The sequence below is a fragment of the Artibeus jamaicensis genome, unplaced genomic scaffold (assembly GCF_021234435.1).
Source record: "Artibeus jamaicensis isolate MK-2021 breed Jamaican fruit bat unplaced genomic scaffold, CSHL_Jam_final contig_332, whole genome shotgun sequence".
Taxonomy (NCBI): Eukaryota; Metazoa; Chordata; class Mammalia; order Chiroptera; family Phyllostomidae; genus Artibeus; species Artibeus jamaicensis.
The window spans coordinates 20,982,234-21,000,995 of record NW_026521788.1 but is presented as its reverse complement, the minus strand read 5'-3'; the positions used below and the strand labels follow the sequence as shown (position 1 = coordinate 21,000,995).

Genomic DNA, 18,762 nt, shown 5'->3' with positions numbered 1-18,762 from the left:
CTACTTATGATAGGTATAAAATAGAGAGGGAGGTTAAGAATAGTATAAGAAATGTAGAAGCCAAAGAACTTCTACGTACGACCCATGGACATGAACTAAGAGGGGGAATGCCGGTGGGAGAGGGGTGCAGGGCAGAGGATAATAAATGGGGTGAAATGGGACAACTGTAACAGCATAATCAATAAGATATATTAAAAAGGGAAAAAGAAACCACATCAATCCAGACTGGTAGGAGGCTTGCAGGAGCGAAACAGGCCAGCCCCTCACCAATATGTGGTAGATAAAAGTTTGGGAGATATATTTTGGGAAGGAGGAGTCCCAACTGCACACCAGTCTCCCTAGGCCAGGGTTCCAGTACCAGAAACATAACTCCCCACAACTTTTGCCTGCAAAAACCAGTAGGAACTGAGTCAGTGGAAGAAAATACTGGAATCCCAAGCAGTTCCTCTTAAAGAACCCACATACGGACTCATATACTCAGACTTACTACATCTGAACTCCAACACCAGGATAGCAGCTTGAAAAGCACCAGTGGCATAAAGGGAAGAACTGAAGTATCTGGGATCAAGGTAAGCAGAAGCCATTGTCCCTTTTCCAAACTCTCCCCTCACAGAGACAGTAAGCTAGTGCCATATCTGGCTCCAAAATCTTGGCTAACACTGTTTGACCTGCCTTGGAGATCCCTGTAGGCTCTGCCCAACCCAACTTATGGCCCACCCCAAGCTGGTTTTCCATATGAATGGCTGGTCTTGGACTTATACTGAACAGCTTCCTAAATCCCATCAAACAGGCAACAGCTGGCCTCATTGAGCCCCAGGCCTGGCACTAGTGGCAGCAGCCAGCCTAGATTCACAGGTGGACTTCACCTGGGAATCTCCAAGCCCAGTACAAGTAGCAGCCATCTCAGATTGCTTTACAGCTCAGGCAGGGTGGTCCTGGGCAAAACACAAGTGGAGGCTGACCTTGGCCAGCACCACCCAGAAAACCCCAGGGCCAGTACACCCTGTAGACAGCTACAGACCAAGCTGGAGCACCACCACCCTGACCCTGCACAGCTGATATTCCATGGACAGTGGAAGTTGGTGGTCAGTGGTCACAGGCAGTCCATGCAACTAACTAACTAGCCTTGGTAAATCTCTCCCTTTGATGTGCCAACAGCAACCAAAGCTCAGCTACAAGAGGAGGGTATACTCAGCCCACATGAAGTGCACACCTCACATACCCAGCTTGGGTGATGGGGGAGGCTGTGCCACTGGACCCTGTAAGACACCTGCTACATTAGGCCACACTACCAAGACAAGGAGTCATAGCAGGTCTGCCTCTAATATATAGAAACAAACACAGGGAGGCTGCCAAAATGAGGAGACAAAGAAACATGGCCCAAATGAAAGAACAGATCAATCAAGTCTCCAGAAAAAGAGCTCCATGAAATGGAGGTAAGCAATCTATCAGATGGAGAGTTTAAAATACTGTTTATAAGGATGCTCAAGGAACTTACTGAGGACCTCAACAACATAAAAAAGACCCAGTCAGAAACCAAGGATACACTAATTGAAATAAAGGACAATTTACAGGGAAACAAGAGTGGAGTGGATGAAGTCAAGAATCAAATCAATGATCTGGAACATAAGGAAGAGAAAAACCACCAATTAGAACACGAAGAAGAAAAAAGAATCCAAAAAAATGAGGACAGTGGAAGCAGCCTCTGGGACATTCAAGAGATCCAACATTTGCACCAGAGCGGTGCCAGAAGGAGAAGAGAAAGAACAAGAAACTAGAAATCTATCTGAAAAAACAGTGAACAAAAACCTCCCTAATTTGGTGAAGGAAATAGACATGCAAGTCAGGAAGTACAGAGAGTCCCAATGATGATAGATGCAAAGAGGCCCACTCCAAGACACGTCATCATTAAAAGGCCAAAGGTTGGAGGCAGAGACACTTAAAAGCAGCAAAGGAAAGAAGTTGGTTGCCAGATGGGAGGTGGAGGGAGAGGATGGCAGAAGAGGTGAGGGGATTAAGAAGCACAAATAGGTAGTGAGAGAATAGCCACAGGGATATAAAGAGTAGCATAGGAAGTAGAGAAGCCAAAGAACTTATATTCAAGACCCATGGACATGAACAATGGTAGGGGCATTGCCTGAGGAAGTGGGGTGTGCTGGGTGGAGGAGAAGTAAGAGAGAAAATCAGGACAGCTGTAATAGCATAATCAATAAAATATAATTTAAAAAAAGAATACACAAGTTTTTAATAAATAAAGAACATAGTAGCCCTGGCTGGTGTAGCTCAGTGGATTGAGCACGGGCCTGCAAACCAGAGGATCATGGTTCGATTCCCAGTGAGGGCACATGCCTGGGTTGCAGGCCGGTTCCCAGCAGGGACTAGTTCCCAGCAGGGCACACCTGAGAAGCAACCATACATTGATATTTCTCTCCCTCATCCCTTCCCTTCTAAAGATAAATAAAAAAATTTTTTTAAAGTTATACATAATAAACATATACACATAAACTTACTGTCTTCTGTGGCTGGGTTCTTTCCAGTTTGACCAAAAATGACATTAGCAGCTGATAAACAATGCCTGGCCTCCATGAAACACAGCTGGTAAGGAAATGAACAAGAGTAAATGCAAGTGCCCGCAGCCTTTCTTGCAATTGATATTGCATATTGTCTTTTGATATGAGAAAAGCTATTAAAATCAGATAAAAACCACTAAGGAGACTGGAAGTTGCTGAACATTAAGAAGGTATATGACATATTACAGTATTACCGGGTTAAAAAGTTACATCAAAAAGTACAATGCCCCCAAACTCTTAATAATCCAAACTGGCTAGAAGACAGCTGCTGATTCAAGTGGCTCTACTGAACCGAAAGACTATCATCATCATATCATCACAGACTCAAAGTGCCTCAGATAGTCTTTCGGTTCAGTCCCAACAGCCAAAGTCCCATGCATGATAAATTTGACCATTTACATTGTGTCAAAGGACTTAAATATTTAAATTTTTTAGGTTTAGAAGTCCCTTTTATACCCTACCATTCAAAGGCAAAAAGAATCAATTTTGAAAGGAAGAGATTCCTGTCTTCTAAAATCTTTGGAATTTATAATGAGGCTTCCCACTAAGTTCTGAAGTCAAAGAATTTCCACAGATAAACTTTACAAAACTGCTTTACCAATGCGCTTGGAGGACTTCATAATTCAAATCTGGGCACAGTAAATTTCTCAAACACTTGGAGAAGATCTCCTTGTTAATATAAACACTTTGCATTTACCATGTAAGTCACAGGACCACCCAGCGGAAGTACAAAGTTAAAGTCCAACTTTTAGTTGGAAGCCACCCTCATTAAATACAATGTCTACTTCATACCAGATTTTGCTAAGAAATTTTTTGATGCTTAACTAGGACTTCAAAATCTCAGCATTAAATGTAGCTCTTCATTATGGCAAATTTAGAAGCCATCTTGAGAATAGCTGGGGACCAACCACACGTAGTATTAGCCCAGCAACATCTACAGATCAAAGTGTTGGCGTTAAACCTCAAAAAACTAGACGTTACAGTTTACATAAACGGCTTTAATTGTCCCTCCACAATTCGTTGCCCATCATTACCACTTCCACTTTTTCCAGACTGGCTCCCTGTGAGCAACCACTACTAGAACAGCGCCCTTGTGCCCTCTAGGTGGCTGGTAAATGTGGGACTTCAGCACTTGCCAGGGAGAAACTCGGTGAGCAGCGAAACCTCATCACTGGAACCAGATGAAGATGAGGGTGATATAAATGACAACTGCTTTTTTAAAAACATGGTTCAAATCTCTCTTTTTGCAATACAACTTAGCTAGTTGTAACAAAAACTTACAAAATATTTTGATTAAAAAAAAAAGCACAGAGTAGGGGAGGTACTGATAAAAATTAATGCATGCTCCACATAAAGAATGCTTAACAACTTTAAATGTTAAATTATACTTTAAATTAATATCAAGATACCTCAGTATTAGTAACATCAATGTTATTTTAAGTATTAACTAAAATCACAGTGAACACATAATTTTAAAGTTGCTAAACAAAACAAATAAGAGGCCTCCAGAAACTATAAAAATGCTGCCACAAGCAGAGGCACAAGATAACACTTTTTGATGACAGCCACGATGAAATGGGTGCATGAATCGACTTAACTGAATGCTCTGATATATGCAGTAGCACTACTTACATGCTGATCTTAGACCAAAGTCCTAGAAGCGATGCTGCAGTCACCACAGCCCTTTCTCTCCTGCTAATAGCTTTTCTGAATGAAATTCTGTGGGACAATACTTAAACATAGGGCGCATTTACAGAACCAGCACTAACAAAAATTTTAGAAAGGTTAAAGGCCCACTAAGGCTACAGTAGCAGGTAGGCAGAGATATCTAAGAAGGAACTCTGATAAGCAAAAAATTACTAAAACTTGTGAATTAGACTTGTGAATCAGAAATACAAATAAAAGTAATTTTTATTGCTGAGATACATGATTAAGAAAATCTAGCTGGGAAAGGTGGCTTAAAAGTGTTTCAGCATTAAAAACTCTTAGGACTAGGCCCTGGCTCAGTGGATTGAGTGCCAGCCTAAGAACCAAATGGTCACAGGTTCAATTCTTAGTCAGGGCACATGTCTGGGTTGCCAACCAGCTTCCCAGTAGGGGGTGTGTAAGAGGCAACCACACATTAATATTTCACTCCCCCTTTCTCCCTCCATTCCCCTATCTGAAAATAAATGCTTTTTTAAAAAACAATTCTTAGGACTAGAGAAACAGATCAATTAGAAGTACACAACATGATTCTGAATAATTCTGATAAACAACTAAAAAGCTCAAATTTGTCCCTATGTAATACTCCAGAAAAGTATATATCAATAATAAAAACCTAGAACTCTGAAACTAAGCAGATATTTCCAACATAAAGAATATTATTATAAAGGAATTAATTCTAAAGAATAACTGAAATGCATCACATGCTTTTATCAAAGCCCACATTTAACAGTCCACTTCCTCCGGCAAATTCTTGTAAGTACCAGATTACCACTGCCTAAAGATAAAGTTGTATCTATAAGATAAATCTTCACTTTAAGGTACCATCACACTAAAATGAATTAAGATAGCATGCTTACATCAAAAAAGAATTGGCCTTAGGTAACATGTAATTTTAGAGACCAGAAACATGTAAGACAATGATAAAACTCAGTATTTTAAGATTCAATAGATTAATGCAACAAAAGCTACAGAATTTTAGTGCACTGGCAAATTGGGATGCACTTTTCTGTCTAGTTCACATCATAAAATATAAGCTACCTATTTTTAAAAGATGGTATTTTTCAAGGCACTATTTGGCCTATTATTTCACATATTCTATCAGTAACTTGGTTAGATAACAATTTCAAGAAGCTTACCTTATTTATGTAAAATTGCGACAAGGTAGCGGCATTGATAGCCCACTCTATTGGGTGGTAGGCACTGTGCTCCAGCTGGCGTTTTAGAGTGCTGTGGCAGTAATGTGCAGCCTTCTCAAACATTTCCATATGCTGGTAGACTTGAGCCAGGTAATACAGGTTATGAGTATAAACCTTCTCAAATCTATGAAGGAAAAAACCCTTATTTGCTTAATGGTTTACAATTTATACAGAATATTCATATATATTTACCTTGATGCTCTCACTAACTTTTGAATTGGGTATGGTTACTCTATCTATTTCACAGATAAGGAAACTGAGCCTTAGATTTGAAGTGGGTCACATATTAGTAAATGGCAAATGGAGGTTTTAATCTGTATCAGAATCTACATTCTAGAACCTTTGAGAGTACAGTGAGAGAGAAAACATTTTTTGAACAATCATCTATACTATGTAGAAATACCTGTGACAGCTGACTCCTATACCTACTCACCTTTTTGATCTCTCTTGTTCAGTAAGTTTCTCTTCTTCAGGGAGAAAATGCTCAGTAGGATCAAGTGGAGGAATCCCAATCTACAATTAGAAAAACAAAACTCTAAAATTTTACTCTAAACACCAAGCGCCCTCTTCTGGAGAAATGAGAGAAATCAAAATTTGTAATGGTCCAATATACTTTCTACCACTTCATTTCACGTTACCTTAGAAGTAATTTTCCTAACCATAATATATGAAAGAGTCAAAGCAATAAAAGGAGATTTCCTACAAACTCACATGTGACAAGATTTTAATTGCTATTTCAAGTGAATTTAAAACACACTAAAAACAAGAGAAAACTTTGCCTTTTTAAGTATTTGAAGTCTTGAGTCTGTACGGTAAAAAAAAAAAGTTCTTTTAAAAACTTGGAGGCTTAGGAACCTTCAAGACATCTTTCAACATTCCAACATCCGAATTATAGGGGTACCAGAAAGGGAAGAGGAACAGCAACAAGTGGAAAACTTATTTGAACAAATAATAAAGGAAAACTTCCCCAATCTGGCAAAGGAGATAGACTTCCAGGAAATCCAGGAAGCTCAGAGAGTCCCAAAGAAGGTGGACCCAAGAAGGAACACACCAAGGCACATCATAATTACATTAGCCAAGATTAAAATGAAGGAGAGGATCCTAAAAGCAGCAAGAGATAAGGGGACAGTCACCTACAAAGGAGTTCCCATCAGACTGTCAGCTGATTTCTCAAAAGAGACCTTACAGGCAAGAAGGGGCTGGAAAGAAGTATTCCAAGTCATGAAATCCAAAGACCTACATCCAAGATTGCTCTATCTAGCAAAGCTTTCATTTAGAATGGAGGGGCAGATAAAGTGCTCCTCAGATAAGTTCAAGTTCAAGGAGTTCATCATCATCAAACCCTTATTATATGAAATGTTAAAGGGACTTATCTAAGAAAAAGAAGATAAAAAATATGAACAGCGAAAGGACAGCAAACTCACTTAGCAAACTCAGTTATTAATAACCACACCTAAAACAAAAGCAAACTACGTGGACAGCTAGATCAGGAGTGGGGCCATAGAAATGGAAATCACATGGAGGGTTAGCAACAGGGGAGTGGGAGGAAGAGAAGGGAGGAGAAGGTAAAGAGAATAAGTAGCATATACAGTAGGTAGAAAATAGGGGGAGGGCAATAGTAGTGTGGGAAATGTAGAAGCTAAAGAACTTGTGACACCAGGACATGAACTAAAGGGGGGAATGTAGGGGTGGTGTGCAGGGTGGAGGGGAATGAAGGGGGGAAATGGGATGACTATAATGGCATAAATCCATAAAATATATTAAAAAATAAAAATAATATAAAATAATTTCAAAAACCTATATAAGCATGACAAACAGGAAAAATGTACACATCCTTAGAGTAACATTGTTCTAACCTGACCACTAATGAAAAATCAGTTTTAAATAAATTTTCTAATTTTTTTTCAAGGAACAAGCATATATATTACCCTCTTTCAATAGAGGGACATTAAAACTAGTGAATCCATTGTTTATTGCCTCATGCTTCTGTTTCCTACTCTATAAAATAAGAATAATAAGAGTATCTATCTCATAGGGATACTTTGAGGATTCAATGAGTTAATATGTGTATCTCAAATCTTCCAAAAGAACAGTACTTAATCTGTGCCTCATTCTACTTCTTTGAGAGAAGTCCCATCTACAAACCTAACCCTGCTTTAAACTGAATTCACCAACTACCAAATAGCAACAATGCTTCCCATAAAAAAAAAAAAAGTGGTCTTATATCCTGGATACAAACACTAAAAGCATCATGACTTGGGCTCCTAGAATTCCCAGAAAGTAAAAATGACAAAGACAGGAAACAAGGCCCAAGGCAAACACCATAGATAAGCAGTTCTTCAGAGACTGCCTCTACAATTTTGAGACTTATTTATTTAGTATGCTTACCCCTGTCTTGATGAGGGGAATTAATCTATGTTTTATTTTATGTGCACACTTCACTGTTATGACTACCATATTCTGTGTGTGACATTAACAGTTAAATCAGTCTCTTAACTAAAACAGAGGTATACAAGTACAGAGTTTCATGTTTCCTTATTAATACTATTCTTTAATGAAATATTATAGTTATTTGGTATCTACAGATTTTTATTTAGTAAGTTCATGTATTAAGAATGAGAGCTTAGAATCACAAAAGAAGACCAACATGTCAATTTGGCTTTGTGGTGCTCTGCTCTCCTTAGTACTTTAGGAGAAAAGTAGTAACACCAAGGTAGAAAAGCCGTGACTTAAACTTCTCCAACTTGGGGATACATTCCTCAGAAAAAAGTGTTAAGGGCCCATTAACACATATTCTAAATGTACATTCTAAAATTTCTTGTGGTGCCCTGGCTGGTGTGGCTCAGTGGATTGAGCACCAGCCTGTGAACTAAAGGGTTGCCAGTTCAATTCCCAGTCAGGGCACATATCTGGGTTGCAGGCCAGGTCCCCAGTATGGGGTGTGTGAGAGGCAACCACACATTGATGTTTCTCTCCTTCTCTTTCTCCCTCCCTCCCCCTCTATCTAAAAATAAATAATCTTAAAAAATAAAGAAAAGAAAATTTCTAGTGGTTATAATTAACATGTTGATTTCCTTCAACTTTTATCCTCCAGGGGCAGCTGGAATAAAGAGACCATACTTTATTCATATCTGATTCTGCAGCATATTTGCATAGTACCTGGCACATAGCAAAAACAATAAGTCTAATGAATTAAACTGACAAAGCAAATAGGAATGCTCAGTCTGTGCATTCTGTTTACTGTACATTCCTTCTATCTGCTATCATCAATTGACACTACAGTGTTCTTAAAGGAGCACCTTGCACTTGTAATGGTTAAAAGTATGAGTTCTGGAGTCAGATCCTGTGGGCTGGAATCAACAGCTTCATCATTCACTAGTGTGTGGAGGCAAGTCACTTAATCTCTTGTGCTCTGCTTCCTCATCTCTAACATAAGGACAATAAAAGTACCCACCTCATAAACTGTCATGAGGATTAAATGAGTTAAAATTTGTAAATCACTTATATCAGTACCTGCAAGTACGTACAGCTTTTAGGTGGCCACCTAAACAGCTCTATAGAGAGGTCCCTATGTACAATGAGGAGTTATATATAATATTGTGAGTGAGGAATTCTTAATATTGATTCTTGACTAGTTTCAATCAAATCTTAAAATTTATCTGACATGCAACATACCTCTTTCATATACTGATTATATAGTGCTTCTGATGATTCTAGGTAAGCTTGTGCTGTTTCAATTTCTTCTCTTTCAGACCACAAGATTCCCAGATTATTCTGCAAAATAAAAAAAAAGAAACAATGACAATATAAACTTCTAATTATAGTAACTTTCATAGTTTCAAAGTCAACATTTACCTATCAACTAGTACTACTCTGACTAACAGTGAGTTATTCACATAACGATATTGTCCTTATGTAGTGGTAAGCGGCTACAGACGGATACCTAATGATTGATGCCCCCTGGTATTCTTGACCTTGCATAATCTCTTCCCCTTAGGTATGGACTGGATTTAGTGATTTGCTTTTTGTTTTTCTTTTTAAAGACTTTATTTCCCTAACTGCTGTGGATCAGGTTGGGCTGACTTACAAACTGAAAGGTCACTGGTTTGCTGGTTCAATTCCTGGTCAGGGCACATGCCTGGGTTGTGGTCCAGATCCCAGGTTGGGAGCATGGTAAGAGGCAACGGATAAATGTTTCTCTCCCTCCTTTCCTCCTACTTTCTCCTCCCTCTAAAAAATAAATAAAATCTGCCCTAGCTGGTGTAGCTCAGTGGACTGAGTGCAGGCTGTGAACCAAAGGGTTGCCGGTTTGATTCCCAGTCAGGGCACATGCCTGGGTTGCAGGCCAGGTCCCCAGTGGGGGCCATGTGAGAGACAACCACACACTGATGTTTCTCTCCCTCTGTTTCTCCCTCCCTTCTCCTCTCTCTATAATAAACAAACAAACAAACAAACAAACAAACAAATAAAATCACCCTGGCTGGTGTTGCTCAGTGGCTTGAGCATCAGCCTGCAAACCAAAGGGTCTCAGGTTCAGTTTCCAGTCAGGGCACATGCCTGTTTGTACAAGCCAATGTTTCTCTCCCTCTCTTTCTCCCCTCCCTTCTCTCTAAAATAAATAAACAAAATCTTTATTAAATAAATAAAATCTTTTTAAAAGATTATTTTTAAGTTCATTTTTATTTTTTGAATGTTTATTTTTAAAATCTTTTAAAAAAGATTTTATTTATTGTTTAGAGGGAGGAGAAGGGAGAGAGAAAGAGAGGGAGAGAAACATCGCTGTGAGAGAGAAACACTGATCGGCTGCAACTGGGGACTGAACCTGCAACCCACACACGTGCCCTGGCCAGGAATGCATCCAGTGTCCTTTCACTTTGCGGAACGACACCCAACCAACTGAGCCACCCGGATCAGGGTATGGCTTACTTTTAACAAATAAAGTATGGCAGAAATGATAGAGTGTCTCTTCCAAAACTAGTTTACAGAACACTGTGGTTCCATTCTGGGTGCTCCTTGTCCCGTTCTGTCTGAGGGAAGCCATCTGCCATGCTGTGAGTCACCCGGTACACTGACTCATGTGGCAGGGACTGAGGGAGGTCAACTGAGGCCCTCAAACCAACGGCCTGTGAGGAATTGAATCCTGCCAGCAATCCCGTGGAGAGCTTGCGAGATCCTCCCTGATTTGAGCCTTCAAGTGCAGCCCCAACAGGACAACAGCCTGATGACACACTTTAAGCCAGAGGCCACCAGCTAAGCCATGCCTAGATTCCTAATAAAAGTTTGTTTTTTCAAGATGCTAAATTTGGGGTAACATTTTAATAGCAATAGATAATATAGAGATAACGATGAGCCAGAAACATGTTTTCAAATATCTACAATTTCCAGAGACCTCTTAAAAAGGAAACATACTCAACAGTTATTGTTTGGTTCATAGCCTGAATAAATGGACATGAAATCTCAAATTTCAATTATTCAAGTTATGTTATGAAAACTCTGAAGATGCTATATACCTTTACTCATCAGTGAAGTCAGATTCCTAATGTTTACCATTTCAAACAATGAAACATACAATTATTTTCTGGAGTTCTTAAAATTATAGTTTTGTAATTATATCCAGTCAACTAAAAAATTCTTCATTTGTATTGTCTTTTCTTGTATTGATCACTTCCTTTGATTTCCACAGCACCAACTTCCTTCTGCTGCCACAAAGCTCTAAGATTCAGTGCTAAATAACCTTTTAAAAACAAGCCCGTCTGTCCCCTGCCGTATGACCCTTTATCAGGCCCTGTACAGAGTAACTCAGGCCTGTTAAGAGGGTCAGAACTCAAGACTGCACGCCCCGCCCACTTTAGAAAACAAAGTTAGACTGTCTCCCACTCCTTAGGGGAGTCCTTTAGGCTCGAGGAAACTTCACAGGCTGGATTTCTACCATCTTTTTTTTTTTTTTTTACTTCCTTAGGGAAGGGAACAGGATAGGAAGAGTTTTTAATGCAAATTCTTTTTTTGTTGTTTAGATTTTATTTATTTATCTTTAGAAAGGAAGAGAAGGAGAAAGGAGAGAAATACCAATGTATGGTTGCCTCTCATACGTCCCCTGCTAGGAACTGGCCTGCAACCCAGGCAGGTGCCCTGACTGGCAATCGAACCACGATCCTCTAAGCCTGCACTCAATCCACTGAGCTACACCAGCCAGGGCTTTAATGCAGATTCTTACTCTGGGGTCTAGATGCATAAGGTACCCAGGAATAAAATTCAGAGTCTATGAATATGGATGGGAAAAGCATTATAATTTATTTTCATTAAGTTCTACTAAAATTTAGCATCTTTTCATTATAAATGCAGGAAACAAAATGCAACAGTATTTAGTTCCTGAGATTTTGTGACCCATCAAAGTGAAAAAAATCTCCATATCACAATCAGCTGATATCACGAAATATTTACATTCATCATTACTTTGAAATTAGAGACATTTGCCCTGGCTAGTATGGTTCAGTGGGTTGAGTGCCAGCCTGCAAACTGGGAGGTCCCCAGTTCCATTTTCAGTGAGGGAGCAGGCCTGGGTTGCAGACCAGGTCCCCGGCTGAGTGAATGTGAGAGGCAGCCGATTGATGTTTCTCTCTCACAGCAATGTTTCCCTCTTTTTCTCTCTCCTTCCCCCTCTCTAAAAATAAATACATTTTAATAATCTTAAAAATATTATAGACATTAGATACATCATTAGATATTGTTGTTCAGTGTTAATAAAGCTCACCTATTACTGTATCATACATTTGTTTTAAAAATATTTTTCTAACTTCTGCCCTAGCTGGTGTGGTTCAGTGGATTGAGTGCCAGTCCGTGAACTAAAGGGAAGACGGTTCAATTCCCAGTCAGGGCACGTGCCTGGGTTGCGGGCTAGGTTCCCCAATGCGGGTGTGCAAGAGGCAGCCACACATTGATGTTTCTCTCCCTCCCTCTCCCCTCTCTAAAAGTAAATAAATAAAATCTTTTAAAAATATTCTTATAAGTTCTATATTACTGATTCCCTTTATAATCTTTTATACTTTATTTTATATATTTAAAATAATTACTGCTTTATGAAATATATGCTCCACTAGATTGCAAAAGGGGTATGTGGCACACAAAATGTTTAGCAAACGTACAGTTTAAAGATAAACATTCCCCATAACAAAGACCGCTGGTCTGGCTTCATGTAAGATATCTGTTCTGTAATTATTTTAAGTGGCCCGATAGATCCTTGTGCCAAGGACTACAGACCATAGTGATAATGTACTGAGAGACTGGGCAGTTTTCTCCTCTATATTCCTTATGAGGTCCTTTGCAGGACACTGGGGAAGACTGAGGGCGCACTACTAACTTACAAATTATTCTGCTCACCCAGCCTCAAACATAATCTCCCTTAACAATCATTTCCTGATCTTAGTCATGGATCCACAATTACCTTTTCTCAGTCCCTAGCTCAATTTATTTTCCCTTGAGATATTCCATTTGGCCATGACACCAGTAAGCCCACCCCCAGCATACTGTACCTAGCCTAAGCAGTCTAGAGATTTATCCAGTACCAGGAACCAGTTAGCCATAACTGCACTATTTTGACGGGCTGGTGATGCACTTAATCTGCTAGATCCAGGGTAGGCTGTGCCACAGAAAGCAACAACTCTGGTGTGTGATAAATCTTAAACCAAGTAGAAACCTACAAATAACTGAAGTTTTTCTTTTGAATCATAACCCATTGAAGTCCTGAAGGTAACTACCATGCAAGGGATCTAGAATTGATTTTTCAAAATTACAGTTTTTGTGTTTGAAGTGTTTATGCCACAGAGATAAGTGCTACTGACATTCTACATGAGTTGTTTTTTAAATATAATATAAACTGCCCTAGCTGGTGTGGCTCAGTGGATTGAGTGCTGACCTGTGAGCTAAAGAGTCACTGGCTTGATTCCTGGTCAGGACACATGCCTGGGTTACGGGCCAGGTCCCCAATGAGGGGTGTGTAAGAGACAACCACACATCGATGTTTCTCTTCCTCTCTTTCTCCCTCCCTTCCCCTCTGTCTAAAAATAAATATAATCTTTGAAAATATATAAGTAAATATAATATAAATCCTACAATAATACACCAGAAAATATTGTACCATTCACAGAACATCATCGTGTTCTTGCCCTCAAGATACCACACCAGGTTTGGAAAAGGTTAAATATAAAATAAAGACAGCTAACAAAGTACTACTACTGGTGAATTCTACTAAATATGTAAGGAAGAAATAATAATACTAACTCCACACAAATTGTTCTAGAAAAGTAAAGAGGAAAGAACAGTTCCCATCTCATTCTAAATCAAAGACATAAGTAAACTACAGACTGATATCCTTCAGGAACATAGATACAAAAAAATGTTATCAAATTTTAGCAAATTGAGTTCAACAGTAGCAGTGGTAACAATTTACCCAAGTTTTACTTGGTTAAATACTCCAGGTGTTTATCTCAGGAAGAAAAGGTTGGTTTAACATCGGAAAGTCAATGAAATTCACTGTATTAAGACTAAAAAATAAAAAAACATGATCATCTCAGACACAACAAAAAAAATGATGCTGAATCAAAGAAGTGAGCCCAATGAAGAGTATGCACTATATGATTTCATTGTTAAATTCTAGAAAATGTGGGGGAGGAGGGCAAGAAGGGAGAGAGAAGAGTAAAGGAGGGAGGGAGGGGTTATAAAGGAACACAAGAAAACTTTTAGCAGTGATGGATATTTTCACTACCTTGACTGTAGTGATTGTTTCATGTGTATGTCAAAACTCATCAAACTGTATACTTTAGATATGTGCAGTTTTATCATGTTAAATTGTACCTCAATAAAACCATAAACGCACACAAAAGGTACTCCCTAGACATATGTGTGTATCCTAGGGTAGAGAGATAATCGACCAATATGCTAATGTGTTAGGGAATTTTACTAAAGTGATGTGCATAGCTATGAGTTTCTACTCAAGATGATAATGCAAGTGTATACTGCTGTCAGCAAAAATTAGAAGAAAAATCATTCCTAAGGCTCCAAGAACCTGGTAAAGATAGGAGGGGACAGTCTCTCTTGATAATCTAATGTGGGTCCAGATTCCATACACCTATAATTTGCCAGGAAGAAGATACCAGATTGTGCCACAGCAGTCAAAATATCATAAATTCACACAAAGTGATACTTTCAAACTTTTTCTTACATACATACATAGTCTTTTACCAAAACAGAATCATTCTACATAATTCCAAAAATGCCTGTCATCCCTCTCCCTCTCAAGGTTGATATTTTTGGTTAACAAATATAAATCATTATTTTTAATGACTGCATACTGTTCTTCCATATCAATGATTCTCAACCTTTTTCATCTCATGGCATATATAAACTAATTATTAAAATTCTGCAGCACACTAAAAATATATATTCAATTTTTTCCTGATCTAACAAAAATAAATAAATTTTTATTCATACTGGATGGCTACTCTGTTGGCTGTTGTCATTTTTTTATTTGACAATCTAAAAGAAAAGAGGTCAGTGCCTTGACTAGTCAGGTACTGCATGTTTTGAAAATTCTTGCAGCACACCAACTGAAATCAGTGTTCTATATGAATGTATCAGCATTTACTTAACCATATTTCTACTAACAGTTTTTAAATTAACAATGCCATGATGAACATCCATGTTAACATACCTTTGCATATAAATCCTAAATTATTTTATAATACTGATGTGGAATTTTTCAGTCAAAGTTTTAACTCAAGAGTTCTAATACCCGAGGGGGAGTGGAGTAGGGTATAAGGGGACTAAACAATAATGGAGAAAATTACAAAAAATAAATAAATAAAACTAAGAGTTCTGATACCTCTGATCTTCAGAGAAGTTGGATAAATTTATATTTCCCCTAGCAGTAATGTAAATGGCTAGTATTCACTTTTTCAGTCTCTCCAACTATGAATATAATCAATACCTTTCATAATCTTTCCCAATCTGATATAATTTTTCTATCTCACTCTTTTAGTTTGCTTTATTATTAGTGAGGTCAAATCTCTCATCATGCATAGCAAATATTAAATGTAATAAAATGTTCTGGTGTGTTAATGCCACTGGAATAAACACATCAGTTAAACAGCAGAGTTAAGAAACAGACTAGCACAAACAGAATCGAACTAAATTACTACTGCTATATTGTTTTAGTACCTGGTAGGCTAGTTTTAGTGCGTTACTTTTCATATTTTTATATTCACTTTTCTTTATTCTTTCAGATAAACAATTATTTTGTCAAGTTCCAAGAAAAAACCTATTGTGATTTCAGCAGGAACTGCACCAGACCTACAAATAAATGCCAGGATGGCGATGCTATTATGTTTAATTTTACCACCCTGGAACATAGTACATCTCTCCTTTTTTTTTTTTTTTTTTAAGATTTTATTTATCTTTTAGAGGGGAAGGAAAGAGGGAGAGAAACATCAATGTATGGTTGCCTTTCTTGTGTCCCCTGGGAACTGGCCTGCAGGGAACCGGCCTGCAACCCAGACATATGCCCTGACTGGGAATCGAACTGTGATCCTCTTGTTTGCAGGCCTGTGCTCAATCCACTGAGCTACAACAGCCAGGGCTCATCTCTCCTTTTAAGATCAGCTGGTGTGACTTAGTGGACTGAGTGCCAGCCTGCAAACCCAAGAGTTGCCAGTTCAATTCCCAGTCAGGGCACATGCCTGGGTTTCAGGTCAGGTCCCCTGCAGAGGTCACAGGACAGGCAGCCTCACATCGATGTTTCTCTCTCCTCTTTCTCACTCCCTTCCCCTCTCTCTAAAAATAAATTTTTAAAAAAGATTATCAATTCTATCACCCCTAATACTATTATGAAAGCAATTTCTAAAAATAATATTTTCAACAAGTTATTGCTTATATAAAGGAATACTATTGATATATTTATCTTATATCCTCCTGCTTCATCAAAATGATAATCCTAGTTATTTCTAAATTGATGACTTCAGCTTTTTTAGGAAGGATCACACATGCAAATGATTTTTATTTTTATAAATTATTTTATTTTTCCAAAATAACACTCATTTGATTTCTGTATTATTATAGTAGACAGAACATCTAATTAAGGTTTGTGTTTCTGATTTAGTTAAGGATACCTCTAATCAGAAAAGGTTGGCTGTTTGAAATATGTATTTCATTGAAGGTAAAATGTCAAAAATTGTAAGACACACAATTATTTTATGTATCAAAAAGAAAACACTTCCAAGTAAATAACATAAAATCAATCAGCTATAAAGTCACAATGATTTCAGATATTAAAATATGAAAATTAATAAAATACAATAAGCAGTGGAGATTCTATACCACATTAAGGAAAGCTTCTATTTTTGAGATATTGAAGTAATTTTTAATTTTCTTTTAAACACTTTATTTCTCCACCTTTAGAGAGATGGGAAGGGAAGGAGAAGGGGGGAGAGAAACATCTATGTGTGAGAGATAAATCCATCCGTAGCTTCCAGGGCACAGACCTGGCCAGCAACCCAGGAATGTGTCCTGACTGGAAATCAAACCAGCGACCCTTCGGTTCGCAGGCCGGCACTCTATCCACTGAGCCACACAAGCCAGGACAAAATATTCAAGTAATTTTTTAAATATTCTAAGATCTTAAGCAGCCACGTGGCTTAAGAAAATTTCAAATAATTGAGGTTTTGTTTGAATTCAGTATCTTATTGATTTCATTAGATCATTCATCCATTCAACAAATTTTTAGAATGGCCTACAAGGAGCCAAATACTAAGGTTACAAACAGTGAACAAAAAAGAGCTATAGTTCCTGTTATTACACAGCTTTTAACTTTATTGAGCCGTGATCACAAAATATGACCTATACAATTTCCTATTCAATTTTGAGTTTTTTGAGGCCTACTTACCATAACATCAGTTTTGGTAAATGTTAAGTACCTGGTATACACAAAGAGTTGTATTTTGAAGTGTTATGTTCAAATCTGACGAGAATGTCAGATTTTTTAGTAAACCAGGTACCATATAAATGGGGAACAAAGTGATATAAGAAATAAGGTTCCGAAGGGAGGGAGGCATCAATTAGGAATAAAACGATCAAAATCAAGTTACTAAAAGTATGAGGTGAGTCTTGAGATGAGTTTTAAAGAATGGGCAGGACTTCGCTGGGGAACGAACGAATGAATACGGCAAGAATAGAAACTTAAGATTTCAGATATTTTGTTTTAAATTAAGAATGCACTGCGGCCATTCTTTGTAATTCCCTTGAGACCTTAAATTAAGATTAAAATTACACTGACTTTTCCTTAGAATGAACAGGATTAGGACTGGCGGAGAAGAAGTTGGAAAAGGCTTATGAGATCGTAGGAGTCTCGGGAAAATAATGGCTTTGAACACGGCTACGCGAGGCTGCAAGTGAGGGTGGAGAGGGAGCTGGAAGACGCTAATCCCAAAGCGTCCAAAACGTGGGACACATTGCACCCCATAACACTTGCCTTTGGCCCAGGCAAGAGTCGGGGCCCCTCTCCAGCCCCTCGCCTCTGGCCGAGGGCGGCAGCGGGCCGGGCTCACTCTCACCTGCGCCTGGATGTACAGAGAAACGCAGTCTTGCGACAACCGGTACTTGCGCAGCAGCCTCAGGCATTTCGCCAGATGCTCCTCACCCGCCGACAGCTCCTCCGTGTCGATGAGGTTCGCCCCGAGATGGAACTCAATGACCGCCAGCCTCACTGCCTGCTGGGCGACCGGGCCCTCGACCTCCACCGCCTCCGCCGGCAGCCCCAGGGCGTGGGCCTCCGCGCCCAAGCCCTCCTCGGCCTGAGGCAGCTCATCCTCGTCCTCCGGCGCGGGGCCCAGCAGCGCTTTGACCTCTTCCAGCAAAACTCGGGCGCCGTATTTGGACTTGTAAGGTTCCTTCTCGGGGTTTTTATGCAATTCTACCCGCGACAGGGCCAGCGCGGCCTGGAATTTCTCACGAATCTCAGCCCACACACCACTCGCCATAGCGGACTCCGCACTTCAGGTTTCCTTTAATGTTTCCAATTGGGACTCCCGCCTTCCTTCTGCTTTGCGACACTTCACTTTCACTTACGGCCCCGATGGGCCCGGGCACTGCAGAACGGTAACCAATGAAGTCCTCAAGGGAACCGCAATATGCTCGTAAGTGACCAATGGAAAGACGCATGATTACCTTAGCAACCGCTGTCATAGAAACGAGGTTGTCGGAGGTGGCCACACCTGCAGCCCCGCCCTCTGCTTTGGCTAATT

The 18,762-nt window shown here is 39.2% G+C and overlaps 1 protein-coding gene across 1 annotated transcript in view; it reads right to left on the bottom strand.

Moving 5' to 3' along the window:
- The window catches only part of KIFBP (kinesin family binding protein), a 34,897-nt gene extending 16,352 nt beyond the window's left edge, over nucleotides 1–18,545 (bottom strand). The window contains exons 1-5 of the mRNA XM_037130688.2: nucleotides 18,073–18,545; nucleotides 9,149–9,247; nucleotides 5,907–5,986; nucleotides 5,414–5,597; nucleotides 2,511–2,595 (exon numbers count right to left, since the gene is read on the bottom strand). Coding sequence (XP_036986583.2) covers nucleotides 2,511–2,595; nucleotides 5,414–5,597; nucleotides 5,907–5,986; nucleotides 9,149–9,247; nucleotides 18,073–18,498 — 874 coding nt within the window. The 5' untranslated portion in view covers nucleotides 18,499–18,545. The remainder of the gene's footprint in view (nucleotides 1–2,510; nucleotides 2,596–5,413; nucleotides 5,598–5,906; nucleotides 5,987–9,148; nucleotides 9,248–18,072) is intronic.
- Nucleotides 18,546–18,762: the final 217 nt, after the last annotated feature.